Source organism: Cetorhinus maximus, chromosome 1 (genome assembly GCF_964194155.1).
Source record: "Cetorhinus maximus chromosome 1, sCetMax3.hap1.1, whole genome shotgun sequence".
Lineage (NCBI taxonomy): Eukaryota > Metazoa > Chordata > Chondrichthyes > Lamniformes > Cetorhinidae > Cetorhinus > Cetorhinus maximus.
The window spans coordinates 146,833,069-146,851,798 of NC_135879.1; the positions used below are offsets into that span (position 1 = coordinate 146,833,069).

Sequence of the window (18,730 nt, forward strand, 5' to 3'; positions counted from 1 at the left end):
TGGCATTGCAATCCTGAGGCCAATAGTTCAGTTGTACAGTAGTGAGCAGCCTGAGACTATCCTTTGGAAAGTTTGTACCCTACCACTAAATTATTGGTATGTGACCTTTTTTTCACTACTTTTGTCACTGCAGAGCTTTGATATTGACTTGGTGAAATTAGTTTTTGTGATAACAGGAGCACTAATGAGCTGTATGTGCTACTCTGTAAATCCTGGTCAGTTACAATGTAGAAGATTGTAGATAAATATATGGATCAGAAAGACTAACAAAATGTGACCTTGCAGTAATGCCATCACAATTACACTAAAGTCATGTTAATGCTCAGCAAATAATATTGCATCACAGAAAGTTAGGTCACATAATGACATCATAGAACAAATAGACCCATGTAACCCAGTTACCAAGAATTTTGTATACTCCTGTGTGGAGGAAGTTTAAAGAGATTGGGGTCGAAATGTTGTCAAGCTATAGAGATGTGAAGAATAATCAGTATTGGAGTAATTTATTTAAATCCACAAAGTTATTTCAAAGCTGCAGATTAAATTAAAGGAATTGGAACTAGCAAATCAATCTTAGTGCAGTGTCAAACATGGAACGTAAGTACAGTACAAAATTAAGAGAACTGGACATTAAAAGTGAATCTCAATTTATTTATTGCAAAATAAATTATCTTTTTTCTTTTGCAGGTGGTAGAAAGCGCACTATCCCATTTCGCCGACAGCGAATGCAAATTGATCAGCCAATTCCTCCATCCGGAATTGCATCAGCACCACAAATCCATACGGAAGATCCTTATTTTATGGACCTCTTGAGTGTGGCTGATAATAGGTATTTATAATTCATAACTGAACAGACCAACTGAATTCATATAGAACTTACTAATGACAGGTAAAGTAGTTTATTATTAAGGCAGTGAAATAGGACATTAGATTACAGGTTTAAACTGGAGCCTGTGATTGTCCAAGATAATTGTTTTGGATCAAAGCCTAGATAATATGGATAAAGTGGATAGGGTCCCACTTCCAAGTGCAAAATCAGGGATTCTGAGCTTACATGAGCTCAGTTCAACAGAGCAGTCCAGCAGAGTGGAATCTCCAGAAATGACTTGCTGACAAATGATCCGCAGGTTTTGGTTAGTGGAGTATGTAGCACCTACATGGAAATAGATGGAGAATGAGAACTGCAAGTTGTTAAAAACAATACAAATTAATGGTACTTTCAGAAAGACAAGTCATTAATAAATAACATTATTCTAGTTTTGGGGTCTCTGTGCTTATAGATTTTCTCAGGTTCAACATCTAAGTAGGGGTATTCTATAGGCCTCCAAATAGTGAGAGAAAGATAGATGAGCAAATCTGCAGGGAAATCGCAGAGATGTGCAAAAACCATAGAGTATTGGGACACTTTAATTACCTAATATTGATTGGGATCATATTAGACTAAAGGGTAAGAAGAGGAGGAATTTCTGAAATGGGCTCAGGATGATTTCCTTGATCAGTATGTTCTCAGTCCAACTAGAAAGGAAGCATTTCTGGATCGGAGCTGGGAAATGAAGTGGGTCAAGTGTCTGTGGTGGAACACTTGGGTAACAGTGATCATTGTATCAAAAGGTTTAGGCTAATAATGGAAAAGAGCAAAGAACAATCTAAAGTAGAATTTCTAATTTGGAAGAGGGCTAATTCAATGGGATGAGAAGGAATCTAGCCAGGATAAAATGGAGTAAAAGACACACAGGAAAAACTGCAAAAAAAAAGGGTGATCTTTAAGGAGGAGATGCTTCAGGTACAGGTAGGTACATTCTACAAGGGAGAAAGTTAGAGGAATTAAAGCCAGAGCTCCTTGGATGACGAGGAAGTTGGAAATATGGAACAGAAAAAGAGGGTGTATGTCAGATGAATTCTTCAAGTGACAACCAGGTCAATAACAATAAGTTGAAAAGGGAGGTGAAGAGGAATATAAGGCTGGCAAAGATTTGAGAATACAATGACAGTTAACATAAAAGGGAACCCAAAAATTTTCTATAAACACTAAATAGTAAGTGGGTAGTAAGCGATCAAGTAGATCCTATTAGGGGCAAAGAGGGTGATGAGTATCTTCTATTAATGTTTACCAGGGAAAAGGGAGCTGATAAAAGATCAGTAGAAGCAGGCATGGTAGAGGCAGTGGTTGGGATGAAAATTGACAGGATGTGAAAAGGTTGGCTATGTTTAGAGTGGATAAGTCACCTGATCCGGATGGCTTGCTTGCCAGGTCCGTAAAGGAAGTGGGTTTGGAGATAGTGGAAGGGTTTGCCATGATCTTCCAGTTTTTTTTTATTATTCTTCCACAGGATGTGGGCTTCACTGGCTGGGCCAGCATTTATTGCCCATTCCTAGTTGCCCTTGAGAAGGTGGTGGTGAGCTGCCTTCTTGAAACGCTGCAGTCCATGTGGTGTAGGTAGACCACAGTGCTGTTAGGAAGGGAGTTCCGGGTTTTTGACTCAGCGACAGTGAAGGAACAGCGATATATTTCCGAGTCAGGATGGTGAGTGACTTGGTGCTGGTGTTCCCATCTATCTTCTGCTCTTGTCCTCCTAGAAGGTAGTGGTTGTGGGTTTGGAAGGTGCCATGAATTCTAGGGAGCCTTGAATTCCTGCAGTTCATCTTGTAGATGGTACATACTGCTGCTACTGTGGGGTGGGGAGGGAGTGAATGTTTGTGGATACGGTGCCAATCAAGCGGACTGCTTTGTCCTGGACCGTGTCAAGCTTCTTGAGTGTTGTGGGAGCTGCACTGATCTAGGCAAGTGGAGAGTATTCCATCACACTCCTGACTTGTGCCTTGTAGATGGTGGACAGGCTTTGGGGAGTCAGGAGGTGAGTTACTTATTGCAGGATTCCTAGCCTCAGACCTGCTCTTGTAGCCACAGTATTTATATGGCTAGTCCAGCTCAGTTTCTGGTCAATGGTAACCCCCTGGATATTGATAGTGAGGGATTCAGTGATGGTAATTCCATCGAACATCAAGGGGCGATGGTTAGAATCTCTCTTCTTTTAGATGGTCATTGCCTGGCACTTGTGTGGTGCGAGTGTTACTTGCCACTTGTCAGCCCAAGCCTGGATATTGTCCAGGTCTTGCTGCATTTGGACATGGACTTGGATATGGGGGAGGTGTCTGAGGATTAGAGTGTGGCAAATGTGATACCTTATTCAAGAAAGGCTGCAAAGACAGACCTAGCAACTATAGGTCAATCAGTTTAATTTCAATGGTGGGTATTGTTTTAGAAACAATAATCGTAAAAAAAATCAACAGGCACTTGGAGAAGCTTGAGTTCATGAAGAATAACCAGTACAATGGGACTGACTGGATTGCTGCACAGAGAGCCGGCATAGACTTCACGGGCCGAATGGCCTCCCTCTGTGCCGTAATGACTGCATGGGCTTGATTTTAATTAAGCTCCATGACTCTATGTCTGTATCTGGCCATGACACTAGATTGATCTTGTGTTGTCTCTGTTCTACAATGCTTTTTCTAACCATTATGTAATTAAACAATAGCATGACTCAGGCTCCATCAAACCAGCTACTGGACTGTATCACATCTCACCATGTGAATTCTTCCTTCTCTACCAACAGTGAACTGGGTAAAGACTCCCACCAAAACAAGTTGCAGACTTCGATCCAACAGATAGTATGTATATCTGACAGATGAATGAACACTGCCCAGTTTCACACACTGACATATTTTTGCTCCATTCTTGATATAAAAAGCAAAAATATGCAATTTGGTTTCTCTCCAATAACGGTGATGGGTAATTAAGCAGTTAATAGGAAGAGGCTCCATGAACCTCCCTATCCACAACTATGGTGGAGTACAGCACATAAGTTCAAAAGAGAACTCTGAAGTGTTTCTAACCATCTTCGGCTGGAAGTTCCAATAATCCCTACCTGTCAGTCTTCAACGAATACATTTCACCCTACATCACATTAAGATACATAATAAAAACAGAAAACACTGGAAAAACTCAGCAGGTCTGGCCGCATCTGTGGAGAGAGAAACAGAGTTAATGTTTCTCTCCACAGATGAGAGAGAAACAGATTTAATGTTTCTCTCCACAGATGCTGCCAGACCTCCTGAGTTTTTCTAGCATTTTCTGTTCTTCTTTCAGATTTCCAGCCTCCACAGTATTTTGCTTTTATCACATTAAGATACCTCTGAGTATACTGGACATAGCCCAGGCTAGAGACCCTGACAGCTGTAGTCCTTTCACAAACATTTACTCCTTCCACCACTGACACACAGTGGCAGCAGTGTGCACCGCCTACAAGATGCACTGCAGAAATTCACCAAGCCACTTTGGACAGAATCTACCAAACCCATGACCACCATCATTTAAAAGGACAAGGGCAGCAGACACATGGAAACACCACAACTGGAAGTTCCCCTCCAAGCCTCCCACCATCCTCACCTGGAAATATATAGCCGTTGCTTCACTGTCACTGGGTCAAAACCCTGGAACTCCCTCCCTAACTGCACTGTGGGTGTACCTACACTGCATGGACTGCAGCAGTTCAAGAAGGCAGCTCACCACCACCCTCTCAAGGGAAATTAGGCATGGGCAATAAATGCTGGCCGAGCAAGCGATGCCCACATCCCATGAATGAAGGAATAAAAAAAAATTCTGTGCTCCAGAACTAGTCATGCACACAGTAACCTATTTCAGTACAGGTATCACTGGCATCTGTCCAACTGGAAAATTGGCTAGAACTGTCCACAAAAAGCAGGACAACTGGAACTCAACCAATTACTACCCCAGCAACCTACTTCCAATCAACAGTAACGTAATGGAAGGGATCATCAGTAGTGCTATCAACTGGCACGTGCTCACCAATAACCTACTCACTGGTGCAGCTTGGGCCATCTAGCTCCAGACTTCATAACAGCCTTGTACCAAACTTGGACACAAGCTGAAGTCCGGAGGTGAATTGAGAATGATTGCCTGTAATATTAAGGCAGCATTTTATCGAGTGTGGCACCAAGGAGTCCTTGTAAAACCCAAGTCAGTGGGTATCTGGGAGAAGCTCTCCATTGGACAGGAGTTATACCAGGCACAAAGAAAGATGATTGTTGTTGATGCAGAGTTCTTCAGAGCAGAATCCTAGGCCCAACTATCCTCAGCTGTGTCATCAGTGACCTTCCCTTCATCATAAGGTCAGAAGTGGAGCAGTTTACTAATGATTGTACAGTGTCTATTGGCAGTTTCTCAGATAATAAAATAATCCACATCCACATGCAGTGAGATCTGGGCAATATCTCTACTTGTGCTGTTAAATGAAAAGTAACATTTGTGCCACAAAAGTTCTAGTCAGTGACCATTTCCAGTAAGAGAAATCCTAACCACCTTCCCTTGGAATCCTGTGACATTGCCGTTGTTAAGACTCTGACCATCAACATCCTGCAGTCACCATGCCCAGGAACTGAACAGGAATAACCACATGAATACCAGGCTACTACAACAGGTCAGAGACTAATTATTCTGTGCTGAGTGGCTCCCTAAAGATTCTTCACTTAAAAAGCACAAGTCATGAGCTTGATGAAATATTCTCCACTTGCCAGGATAGATACTGCTTCAACAACACTCCAGAAGCTCAAGGTTCTCCAGGGCAAAGATACGTGCATCTCATCCTCTAGTTTAAATAGACACCTGCACCACAACCAGTATATTTTGGCTAGAGTGTGTACTATCTACAGGACTCACCTCAGTACCTATCAAGCCCAATACCTTCATCATCAAGAGGACCTTACAATGGAGGAGAGATCATTGATGAAGCAGCTGAAGATGGTTGGGCCTAGGACACTAGCTTGAGGAGCTCCTGCACCGATATCCTGGGCTGAGATGTTTGACCTCTAACATCCACAACCATCTTCCCTTGTGCTAGGTATGACTCCAACCGATGGAGAGATTTCCCCTGATTCCCATTGACTTCAATTTTGTTAGGGTTCCTTGATCTAGGGAGGCGATGGCATAGAGGTATTGTCGCTGGACTAGTAATCCAGATGCAGGGTAATAACCTGGGGACCTGGGTTCATATCGCACCACAGCAGGTGGTGGAATTTGAATTCAATAAAAAATCTGGAATTAAAAGTTTAATGGCGACTATGAAACCATTGTCGATTGTTGTAAAAACCTATCTGGTTCACTAATGTCCTTTAGGGAAGGAAATCTGCCGTCCCTACCTGGCCTGACCTACATGTGACTCCAGACCCATAGCATTGTGGTTGGCTCTTAAATGCTCTCTGAACAAGGGCAATTAGGGACGGGCAATAAATGTTGGCCTAGCCATAGACGCCCACATCCCATGAATGAATTTTAAAAATGTCACACTTGGTCAAATGCTGCCTTGATATCAAGGGCAGTCACTCTCATGACACCTATGGAATTCAACTCTTTTGTCCATGTTTGTGTAATGTGTAATGAGGTCAGGAGCTGAGTGACCCTGGTGGAACCCAAACTGTGCATCAATAAGCAGGTTATTGCTGTGTGAGTACAGCTTGATAGCACTCTTGATGGACCTTCCACCACTTTGCTGATGATTGAGAGTAGACTGATAGGGCGGATTAACCGATTTTGGATTTGTCATGCTTTTTGTGGACAGGACATATCTGGGCAATTTTCCACAGTGTCTGGTAGATACCAGTGTTGTAGCTGTAATGGAACAGCGAGGCTAGGGGCGAGGCTAGTTCTGAAGCACAAATCTTCAGTGCTACTGCTGGGATGTTTTCAGGACCCATAGCCTTTACTGTATCCAGTGCCTTCAGCCATTTCTTGATATCACATGGAGTAAATCAAACTGACTGCAGTTTGGCATATGTGATGTTGGGGACCTCAGGAGGAGGCCAAAATAGATCATCCTGTTGGCAATTCTGGCTGAATTGGTTGCAAGTGCTTCAGCCTTGTCTTTTGCACTGATGTTCGGAGTTTCCCCATCACTGAGGATGGGGATATTTTTGGAGCCTCCCCCAGTTATTTAACTGTTCACCACCCTTCACAACTGGCTGTGGCAGGACTTTGATCTTTGAAAAAAATATCTTCCTTCATGCAATGTCACAGCTGAAAAAGTGCAATTGGCCACACAAGTGCAGTATGACTGAATGTTTATAATTCTGACAAGTGATAGAAAGGATGCTGCACAGGAAGCGGCCACGTGGAAGGAAAAGATGAAATGAATGGACTGTGTATGGGCAGGCTAAAAGAATAACATGCAGATTAACTATCAGTGTGATAATGAAATGGCAACATCTTGTTCTGTAGATTGGCAGTCTGATTACCATGACTGATGTTGCAGTAGATTAGAAGTACTTTGGGAGAGATAGTAAAATGAATGTGATGCAATCATTTATCTCAATTAAACTTCACTTATCAAATGCAGTTAAGTTGATGTCATGAATTAACACGGCAAAATTGAATTGGCTTTGTTTTTGTTACATGCAGCCCCAGTTTTTTTTTCTCTGTTCTGCATAATGTTTTATTTCCATATTCTTATGGAAACATATATATATATATATTTTATATTCTAATGTTAATTAAAAGTTTGACAAGACAGCCACTTTCTAACATTTGCTTAGGTTTAGTTAGGTTTGATTTCAATTATTTGTGGTATGATTGTACAGCAAACAATGTGTTCCTAACTCATTGGTCCAAGTATTGACTTCAGTACAATGAAGGAACAGGAGTAGGCCATTCAGCCTCTCAAGCCTGTTCCATTCAAGGAAATCAAATTGGATCTGTACCTCAACTCTATCTGCCTGCCTTTGATTCATTATGCCTTGTACCTTTACCTAATAACAATTTCATCTAGTCCTTTGAGAGAGAATTTGGAAATTTCATGAAATGGCCCAGCGCTTAATTTAAGATTGTACACCTTTGTTCTAGAAGCCCTATTTTCTTCATTTGATTTTTTTTATTGAATTTGTTCTTTCTCCTGTATATTCTTGTTCATCTCAGAGGGACAGATAATCTTTATTTGAACTTTACTTGTGAATTTTGATGTTTTTTTTTTCCAGAATACTGGATCTGCAAGCTGCAGTTGATGAGCTGAAGAATGAACTAGAAAAATCAGATCGTGGGATGAGAAAATTCCGGAGGCAGGTGAGATGGTTGTATTTGAACATAAACTTTTTGATATTTGTTACTTTTTTAAAAGAAAACAAATAGGAATCACTTTTTAAAGTGACAAATATATATCTTGATTTTTTTTTATTGAACTGATTACTAGCAAAGTCCTGCTACGTTCTAAAAAAATCCATTCAAACGTCAGTCACAAAATACTTAAGTTTATATTGTACCTGAAGTGCCTTTTCAATTTGAAGCTCAGTTAAAAGGCAAATAGGGCATTGTTTTAATGTTTCATCCAAAAGTTAGCACTTCCAACAATGTAGTACTTCCTCAGTAATATAGTGGAATGCCCATCCAGATACATGCTCAAATCCAGGAGTTGAGTTTAAGCCTATAACCTTCTGACAGTGAGCATATTACCATTGAGGCAAGTTGATACTGTGTAGCTAAAGTATTCCGATTAAATGGAGGAAGTAAAGCACAGTAAAATTTGACAAATGCTTATATAGTACAATAATTATATATAGATTGAATGAACAATGTTCATAGAGTTTTAATTTAGCCTTTTCAGTGATTTCTCTTGAGGTGATGAGAGAGTCAGTTTTGTGAATGGGCAGATTGGTAGGAAGAACATGGACAGACAATATAAAAAAGAGGGTGAAATTTTGAAGGGGGTGCAGGAGCAGAAAGACCTAGGTGTATATGTGCATAGATCATTGAAGGTGGCAGGACAGTTGGAGAGAGCAGTTAATAAAGCATAGAGCATCCTGGGCTTTATTAATAGGGACATAGAGTACAAGAGCAAAGAGGTTATGCTGAATTTATATAAGATACTCGTTAGACCTCAGCTGGAATATTGTGTACTGTTCTGGGTGCCACATTATAGGAAGGATATCAACACATTGGAGAGAGTGCAGAAGAGGTTTACAAGAATGGTTCCAGGGATGAGAAACTTTAGCTATGAGGATAGATTGGAGAGGCTGGGACTGTTCTCCTTGGAGAGAAGAAGGCTAAGAGGGGATTTGATAGAGATGCTCAAAATCATGAGGGGGCTGGACAAAGTAAATAGGGAGAAGCTGTTCCCGCTTGTAAAAGGATCAAGATCAAGAGGGCACAGATTTAGTGATTTGCCAAAGAAGCAAATATGATGTGAGAAGAAACTTTTTCACACAACGAGTGGTTCGGGTCTGGAATGCACTGCCTGGAAATGTGGTGGAGTTTCAATCGAGGCATTCAGGAGGGCATTAGATGATTATTTGAATAGAAACAATGTACAGGGAAAAGGCAGGGCAGTGGCACTAGCTCATAATGCTCATTTGTAGAGCCGGTGCAGACGATGGGTCAAATAGCCTCCTGTGCTGTTAAAATGCTGTGATTCTGTGAAATCTGACTCGAGTCTTGTTGCTTGATTTGCATGATATATATAATATCAACTGGATGGTACTGAGCCATTGTCTTCTAGTCTAATCTCAATTCTGCAATGCACTGCAGTATTCTTTTCAGTATCCTCTTTAACAAGAGATTTTCAATGGCCAACAAACATCTCTAGCTTTTATGAAATCCGGACTTTTAAGCTTTTACATCAAGAGCAGACCATAACCATTTTTAAAAAGTTACTTCATTTACTCTGAAAACAAAAGAAGAAGTTTTTGAGATTCCAAGATCAGCTAACACCAGTTTTCTTCATAGTTTTACAAAGTCCGTAAAAAGAAACATGCACAGTATTATAAAAAAATTGTTAGTCTTTGAGGCACTTGTTAACATGTTCATCAAACTTCAGATTTAGCTAATTGCCAAAGCTTTACGTAATGTTGGAATAAATTCTAAGCATGAAGCAGGTAAAAATTACATTACATTTCAGTTTAGATGTAAACAATCGGGAATTAAAAGAAAATATATGAATTATTGAGCAGATCCAAATCACAGCCCAGTATATAACTATATTGTACCAACCTGTACTACATCACAAGGAAAACTGCTTGGGTCTTCCTATAGCTGGAGGTTGGGTGCGGGTCTGTTGAAAGTAGCAACAATCCGTTTATAACATGTTTGCACAATTGTGTTGCTTTATTTTTCAAATCCCCCATCTATAGTCGGCTTCTTTAGTTTTCCTGTCAATGTTGCTGCAGTTACACAGCTCAAAAGTTTGTACTTTTTACAAAAAAAGCTCTCAGCTGCCTTCAAAATATTCTCTCTCATAAGAATGACTTCCAAGGTGGGCTGCTTCATTATCTTGCAGCAATGAGGCAATTGATTGGTGCAGAAACAAAAAATGTCCTGCTGTTCAAGTGCATCAAGCAGACTATATAGCCAACTTAGGAAGGATGTGAGGGCCCTTGAGGGTTTGCAGAGGAGGTTTACCAGAATAGTTCAGAGGATGAGGAATTTTAGCTACAAGATTAAATTGGAGAAGGTGGGGTTGTTCTCATCAGAGGAAAGGAGATTGAGGGGAGATTTCATGGAGGTGTACAAAATTGTGACAGTTTGGATAAGGTAAACAACAAAGACTGTTCCCATTAGCTTCATGGTACAAGGACTAGGGATTTAAGGTTTTGGGCAAGAGATGCAGGGGAGATATGAGGAAAACCTTTTTACTCAGCGAGTGGTTATGATCTGGAACTTGCTGCCTACGAGGGTGATGGAAGTGGAAACAATCAATGATTTCAAAAGGAAATTGGATGGACGCTTGAGGGAAATAAAATTGCGGGGCAATGGCACTATTGGATTGCTCTATAGAGAGCTGACGTGGACTTGATTAGCTGAATGGTCTCCTGTGCCATTATGATTCTATAAGGCAGTGCCACTTGCTAATGGTATGCCTCTGTCTTTATTTTTGAATCTTTTCAAATAAGCTAACCATGAAAATTCAAGGGCAGTTGACCTACTGCACTTCTAACTAGCGTTACAGCAAAAATTAGGCAGATCACCCTAAACTTAACATGGAGTCGAAAATGAGCCCTCACATATTTGCCTTAGTCATTGCTTTAAGAATAGCAATACAAAGAAGAAAATTAAAAGGGGAAGGCACAAATATGATGTAACCTGCTGAATTCCACATGAATGAGGCATTTCTTCACCTCTTATGTCATCTTCAGATAGTTTGTAAAATCATTTTGTAATCTGGATCGTCAAATGTAAAGTGTTTCAATGGTTACTGCCTTCATCTTTCTTTTTCTGAGAGGAACTCAGTTAATTGAAAGCTGCGCTGAAGAACTATGAATGGCAGCTACACAAACTGAATGGGCAGAATTTTAACCACCAAAGGAGGGGAAGGTAGGGGTTCAAATCCCCGAAAATGATCCCATCCACTTCCCACTTTTACTGGGGCAGATTTAGAGGCATGTTGGATAACCCATGGAGCCGTTGGGTAAGTTATTTAACTAGTCAGTTAATTGTGGATTTAAACCAGGATTCTGACTTTAAAAGCCAGAGCATGGGTTTCCTGAGCTGGATGGAACTCACCAGTGTCAAAACAATGAGAGCGCAGTGGGGAGCTGTTGATTAATGAAACTGACAAACTTGAAAGTGCATAGCCCTGCTTGTGCTCACAGCACTTGTTTTCTGAACCCTGGACTTTACTCACCTTGATCTGAATTTTCCCTGCTGAGAGCCATCACTGCAGCTTGGGAGCAGCTTATGCAGCTGTAGCATTAACCTCTGATGAGGGACAAGAGAGCAGCCACAGCAATACCAGCAGCAACAGGAGCCACCCTAGCAGGAGCAACAACAATAGCAGCTGCCTTCTCTGCAGCCACATGCCACTCCACAGGACAGAATGGATGGACGCAGAGTTTCGGCTCAAAGAGGGTGATATCCACAGTGCAGGGTGCACAGATCTACTTCCTCAAAGTGACTGAAAATTCAAGGGCAGTTGACCTAGTGCACTTCCAACTAGCGTTACATCAAAAGCTAGGCAGACCACCCTAAACTTAACATGGAGTGGAAAATAAGCCCTCACACTTTCAAGCCTGACCTGTGTGCCCTGTGCTGGATAGGGATGCCTGTGATGATCCTGTCCAGGCATTTTTAAACTATTCTGAGTGTGGGAGACCATAAGGCAGTGGGCCTCAATCGTTCCCACAGTCAAAAATCCAACCGTTACATTCACACCCCTTCCTTGTCATCCAATTTGATCAAACTGTTCACTGGAAGGCTACTGTTTAAGTGGAGTTCGGGATGTATTTGGAATGTGGTAGGAGCCAGGAGAATGAGCAGTACAAATAAAGTGTTTGATTAATTGAAAGAAATGTAAACATAATACCACAAACATTGTTTATACACCCCCAGTGAATCCCCTTGTGCAACTATTATGTCTTTTTCATCCGCTTACTCTGATGTGGTGCAAACCTGTAGCTTCAGCTGAGCTGGTGACAAGCTATTTGTCCCCCAACTCTGACAGATGAGATGTCCGTGTGGTCGTCGTCTCGATTTTGGAAGCCATGAGGGCCCTGTCAAAGACTGCCATACCAGCACCGGTACAGCGGCAGATTCGCTCATGGGGTCAGAAGACACCGCACAGGCCCCTGACTGAGATGTTTGTGGGGGGGTGGACAGAATGGTTGTGGTGGGGGGAAGCAAGAAATGAGAAGCAGGAGCATGCTGAGAAGAGTCCCAGCTTCCATGTGCCCTTTCTTCATCTTTCCCCTCATTGCCCATCTGCACTTCCCTGTTAGCCAAGAGCTGGAGAGAACAAAGTGGCAGCCTGAGCGTGTAGGCCGTTGATCTGGGTATGCATTCTGCTGCCTGGCACAGCTGATGTTCCAATCAGATGCCCACTCTTTGCAAGGAGGTGAACAATAGCACAAATCATCACACTCATACCAAAGATTGACCCCTTTTGTCTTTCTCCAAGGGTATGCACTGCCTCTGGAAATGCTGTCAAAAATGCACACTGCTCCACAAGTTTCCTTTCTGTGGATGGCTCTTGAGGCTTAGCATTTTTTAAATTCATTACTGGGATCTGGGCATCGCAGGAAAGGTTCAGCATTTATTGCCCTTCCCTAATTGCCCTTGAGAAGGCGGTGGTGAGCTGCCTTCTTGAACCGCTGCAGTCCATGTGGCGTTGGTTACACCCACAGTGCTGTTAAGAAGAGTTCCAGGATTTTGACCCAGCAACAGTGAAAGAATGGCATTATAGTTCCAAGTCTGTGTGTTACATGGAGGGGAAATTGTAGGCGGTGGTGTTCCCATGCACTTGCTGTCTTTGTTCTTTTGGGTGGTTAAAGGTCCAGTTGATCATTGCTTGCTGCGTCCTTCACTCTCCAGGGACTCTATCTCCAGCACCTGCTCCTGCTCACTTGTGTGCTACAGCATATGACAACCTAGCTATCTCTGAGGTGAGTATGTCTCCATTGGTGGTAGGAGCATGTGAGTCCTGTGACAGTGCATCCTCAGATTGCCTGCCTTCTTCTGAGGACTCATTAGCCTCCTCCCACTCAAGCTCATCCATCTTCTTAAAGGAGGTAAAAGACATGGATTATTGTTGACGTGGGGAAAGGGCTCAAACTCTACATTGTGTATATCATGTCATTTCAGTTAGTTGTGACATCACTGTGATATCTAATGCTGTCACCAGATATGTGGGAGATCCTCATTTCTCTATCACCAATGCCTGTCTCATTCTGCCACTGTCTAATGTCTGCTCCTCTGCAGCGGTCAATGTGGCAATGACTGCAGTCCATCCCCGGTTCTCTGCCGCTCCCCGGAGTTTGACACACTCTCCCTCTGCGGTGAGAGAAAGCAGAGTTACGAGTGGGAGAGGTGGAATGTCTGAAGAGGATAGAATGAGAACATTTGTGGAGCGTGACTGTGAGGAATGGATGAGAGATGTCAAAAAGATGAGGGTGAGTCTGACTGTTGACTGTTCAGATGGTGATGTAAGGAGATGCCTGGAAAGAGGGTAATGAGTGGAGCTGCAAGGTGCGTTGTGCAGGACAGTGCCGGGGAAGTCAAGAGTGTGGGAGTTGGCACCTAAAAGTATTATGTCCCTTACCTTTTCTTAATAAAGGTGCTTCATTAAACCTTTTGAAACATCTCATCCATCTGAGGGGCCATGCTCCTACTCCTCACTAACTCGGTGACTTCCAGCCACACTTCAGCGTGTTGTTTGGGTGATTAGCCTCTTTCTTCTGTCTGGGGGCAACATCACTCCCCTTCTTTTCGCCTCATTCATGACCTCCATGTCCTCTTACTGTTATTCCTGTTTCTTTTGCCTTTTGCAAAAATGCTGGCTGCAGCCATTCTGATCCCTACTAGGGTCCCCTTAAATACAGACCCTTCCTTTGACAGGTACAGTCAAAACTCCACTTAGTCATCATACAGGAAACCAAGAAATGGGATGCTATGCCTTGGCTTAGTTAAACAACCATGCCAAAACCCGCTACTGGAGGAAATAGTTCCCTATCCATTGCTGCCACCCTAAAACCGCCCCCGGCCCCACCAGTTGTGATGGGTCTATTTTGACAAAATACCACCTTTTGTGACCGTATTTAGCAAGTTGAACTCTGGCTGAATATGGCAATGCAGAGACACTTTTTTATATATTCATTCGCAGGATGTGGGCATTTATTGTCCATCCCTAATTGCCCTTGAGAAGGTGGTAGTGAGCTTCCTTGAACTGCTGCAATTCATGTGGTGTAGGTACACCCATAGTGCTGTTAGGGAGGGAGTTTCAGGATTTTGTCCCGGTAACAGTGAAGGAACACTGATGTAGCTTCAAGTCAGGATGATGTTTGACTGGAGGGGTACTAGCAGGTGGTGGTGTTCCCATGCAACTGCTGCCCTTCTAGGTGGTAGAGCTCATGGGTTTGGAACTTGTATCCAAATAGATTTGTTCATTTCAATTTTTTTATTATCATTCACAGGATATGAGCATTGCTGGCAAGGGCAGCATTTATTGTCCATTCCTAAATGCCCTTGCGAAGGTGGTGGTAAGCCACCTTGAACCACTGCATGTCACATAGTGAAGGTACTGTACTCGCACAGTGCTGTTAGGGAGGGAGTTACAGATTTTTGGCCCAATGACAATGAAGGAACGGAAGGATATTTCCGAGTCAGGGTGGTGCCTAACTTGGAGGGAACTTGCAGGTGATTGTGCCCCTATGCATTAACTCACCTTGACCTTCTAGTTTTTTTATTGATTCATGGGATGTGAGCTTCGCAGGCAGCAGGCCAGCATTTATTGCCCATCCCTAATTGCCCTTGAGAAGGTGGTGGTGAACTGCCTTCTTGAATCGCTGCAGTCCATGTAGTATAGGTGCTGTTAGGAAGGGAGTTCCAGGATTTTGACCCAGCAACAGTGAAGGAACGGCGATATATTTCCAAATCAGAATGGTGAGTGACTTGGAGGGGAAGTTCCAGGTGGTGGTGTTCCCATCCACCTGCTGCCCTTGTCCTTGTAGATGGTAGTGGTTGTGGGTTTGGAAGGTGCTGTCAAAGGAGCCTTGGTGAATTCCTGGGTAAGTGGGTAAGAGTTGATGGGTTTAAAAGATACTATCAATCAAACTTTGGCCGCACACTACAACGATGGTGGAATGACTGAATGTTTAAAGTGACACATAAGGTGTCAGTCAAGCAGGCTACTTTGTCCTGGATGGTGTTGAGCTGCTTGAGTGTTGTTGGAGTTCCACTCACCAGGCAAGTGAAAGGTATTCCATCACACTCATGACTTGTGCCTTGTAGATGGTGGGAAGACTTTGGGTTATCAGCAGGTGAGTCACTTGCTGCAGAATTTCCAGCCCTAACTGGCCCTTGTAGCCACAGTGTTTATGTGGCTGGTCCAGTTCAGTGCTAGTTAATTATGACCCCCAGGATGTTGATGGTGATGGCTTCAATGATGATAATGCAGTTGAATGTCAAGGGGAGGTGGTTAGATTCTCTCTTGTCATTGCTTGGCACTTGTGTGGCATAAATGTCACTTGCCACTTAAAAGCCCAAGCCTGAAAGTTTTTTTTTATTCATCCATGGGTTGTTGGCTTCGCTGGCTGGGCCAGCATTTATTGCCCATCCCTAGCTGCCGTTGAGAAGGTGGTGGTGAGCTGTCTTCTTGAACCGCTGCAGTCCATGTGGTGATCCTGCTGCAGGCAGGCACAAACTGCTTCATTGGGCTGAATTTTATGTGGAGGCCCGCCACCTGAATAAACAGGGGGGAACCCGCCTCTGCTGGCCCAAGAAACCACGGAGAGAGCTTGTGTGGCTCAAATAGTGTGATGTTTGTGTTTAACGTTTATGCTTTTTTGTAAAAGGACAATTTAGTTAAACGGAAGTGGTATATTTAAAAAAAAACCTGCCAGTAGGGTGTGCTAAGTCCTGGATGCATTGCCCTCTGGTGTAGCAAAAGAATAAAGGAACCTTCCGGTTTTATACAGAAGCGGGGTTCAGAAACAGATATGTGTGTGTGTGCTTGTATTCTACATTGTTAAAAAGTGACAAAACACTTCAAATGGCGACAAGGATGGGATCATCATTATAAGGGGCTTTAGAGGCTTTTGATCCAGCTAATATGCACTTTGTAGATTATGTCGCGCAAATGGAACAGTTTTTCATTGTAAATGAGGTTGAAGAGGAAAAGCAGGCCTCAGTGTTTCTTACAGTCATCGGAATGAAAAATTTCGCTTTACTGAGAAATCTATTATGACACAGCCGATGGTAAAGGCTGAGTTGTTCAAATTCCAGAGCAAAACTTGAAACAACTGTCATAACCCATTTTTGCAATTTGTATGTTTTGAGATGCAGGCTTTGGATTCAATAGTAATAAGACCACCGAGTCTCTAGAGGTTTTTTATAAAACTAAATTAAACATTTATTAATACAAGAAAGGTTGTAAGCGCATACATTTTTCTACAAAATTATTACTATAATAACTGCAAAAATCACCAAATTAATCTGACTCTCAGTTGGACCCCCAGTAAGGCAACACACAGATTTAAACAGAAGTGGTATATATTTTTTTTAAAACTTGCCAGTAGGATGTGCTAAGTCCTGGATGCATTGCCCTCTGATGCAGAAAAAGAGTAAATGAACCTTCCAGTTTTACACAGAAGCGAGGGTTCAGAAACACCCAGTAAAGCACATCCTGGACAGTTGCATTCAAAATGAGTTTCTTTCAGCTCTGGATTCTTGCAGACAGACTTGAGTCTTTAGATCTTAGAATCCCTCCCCCTTTTACCAACAGCCTTCACTTCCTTTATACATATTCTCCTCTTTGAATGCAAATTGTCACTAGGGTTTTTTAACTTTAAATCTTCTAACAATAAAACCCTTTCATAATACCAAACCCAACTAGTAAGCTTTTAAAAAAATAAAAACGTTATTTCTGTGCTTCACCTGGTTAGGTTTCATATTTCACCTGCTCTTTTGAATGGTCTATTTAAAAATGCAAATTGCCCCCTTTACACCTCACCTCTTATTTCTCTATGTTTATCTAATTACTATTTCAAACCTACTTCCCTTCTATACATCAAAGCCTGTAGACCAGCTGGCTTTAATCCAATTGAGACACACACAATTAAGACACAGACCCCACTAAACTCTATTTTAAAATAATTTCCAATAACATAAGAGACATTATTATATCTTCTTGACAAATCTCATTGACCCTGACAAGCCAGCAGATAAAAGCTTTAAAGAGCTTGTGGACATTTTGAAAAAGCACTTCAATCCCAGACCAGCAATTAAGTGACTATCAGTTGGCCACTTAAGGGTCCTCAATTGGCCCAAGGGCGGGTCTGTCTCCCGACACTTAACCTGTGCTGCTAAAATACCAGAGGAGGCAGATGGGTGATGGGCACAGCCCTCCCTGCCATTCAACCTGATTTTAGCCCGGGCTTCCAGCCCTCTCCCAGTGGTGGGGAAGGGGAGCATAAAATTCTGGCCATTATCTTAGAAGTTGCAAATAGTACTGAACACTCAATTGTCAACAAACATACCCACATCCGACTTTATGATGAGGAACTCCTGCAACACTGTCTTATGACTGAGATGATAGTCTTCCAACAACCACAGCCATCTTCCTTTGTGCTAGGTACCAGGGAAATGTCTCCCCACAGGCCTCCAGTAACTTTAATTTTGCTCAGGCTCCTTCATGCTATATTTAGTCAAATGCTGCCTTGATGGCAAGGGCAGTCACCGCTAGAATTACAGCTGTTTTGTCCATGTTTGGACCAAGGCTGTAATGAGACCTGGAGCTGAGTGATCCTGGTGGAACCCAGACTAAACTTCAATAAGCATGTTATTGGTAAATAAGTGCACCTCAATATCATTGTCAATGACCCTTTCCATAATTTCGCTGTTGATTGAGAATGGGCTGATGGGGCAATAATTGGCTGGATTGGATTGTTGCTATTGTCCTGGATCTAGAAACCTCCATTTTAAATGTTTTAAAAATCTCCTGCGAAAAGATAATTTTTTAAAAAGTCTATCTTTTGCTATGGATTACTTAACTGATTACCTTATTCTTCAAAGAATGTGTGTGTTGTCAGCTCTGAAGCTGATCATTCCAACATGTTGGGATGGCAGGGTCATGGTCATGACTACCACTAGCAAGGGAGCTTAGGAAAGAAGGATAGAGACTGACTTAATTATTAAAAATAATCTTCCAGGCCTTGTGTTTAGAAAATAGTCCTACTCAGTAAAATT

General features: G+C 42.3%; 1 protein-coding gene across 2 annotated transcripts in view; it reads left to right on the top strand.

Annotated features, from left to right (window-relative positions):
• The window catches only part of cep135 (centrosomal protein 135), a 165,368-nt gene that overhangs the window by 31,254 nt on the left and 115,384 nt on the right, over window positions 1-18,730 (top strand). For both annotated transcript variants that reach the window (XM_078548085.1, XM_078548094.1), the window contains exons 5-6: window positions 688-829; window positions 8,044-8,128. In XM_078548085.1, the coding sequence (XP_078404211.1) occupies window positions 688-829; window positions 8,044-8,128 (227 nt within the window). The remainder of the gene's footprint in view (window positions 1-687; window positions 830-8,043; window positions 8,129-18,730) is intronic.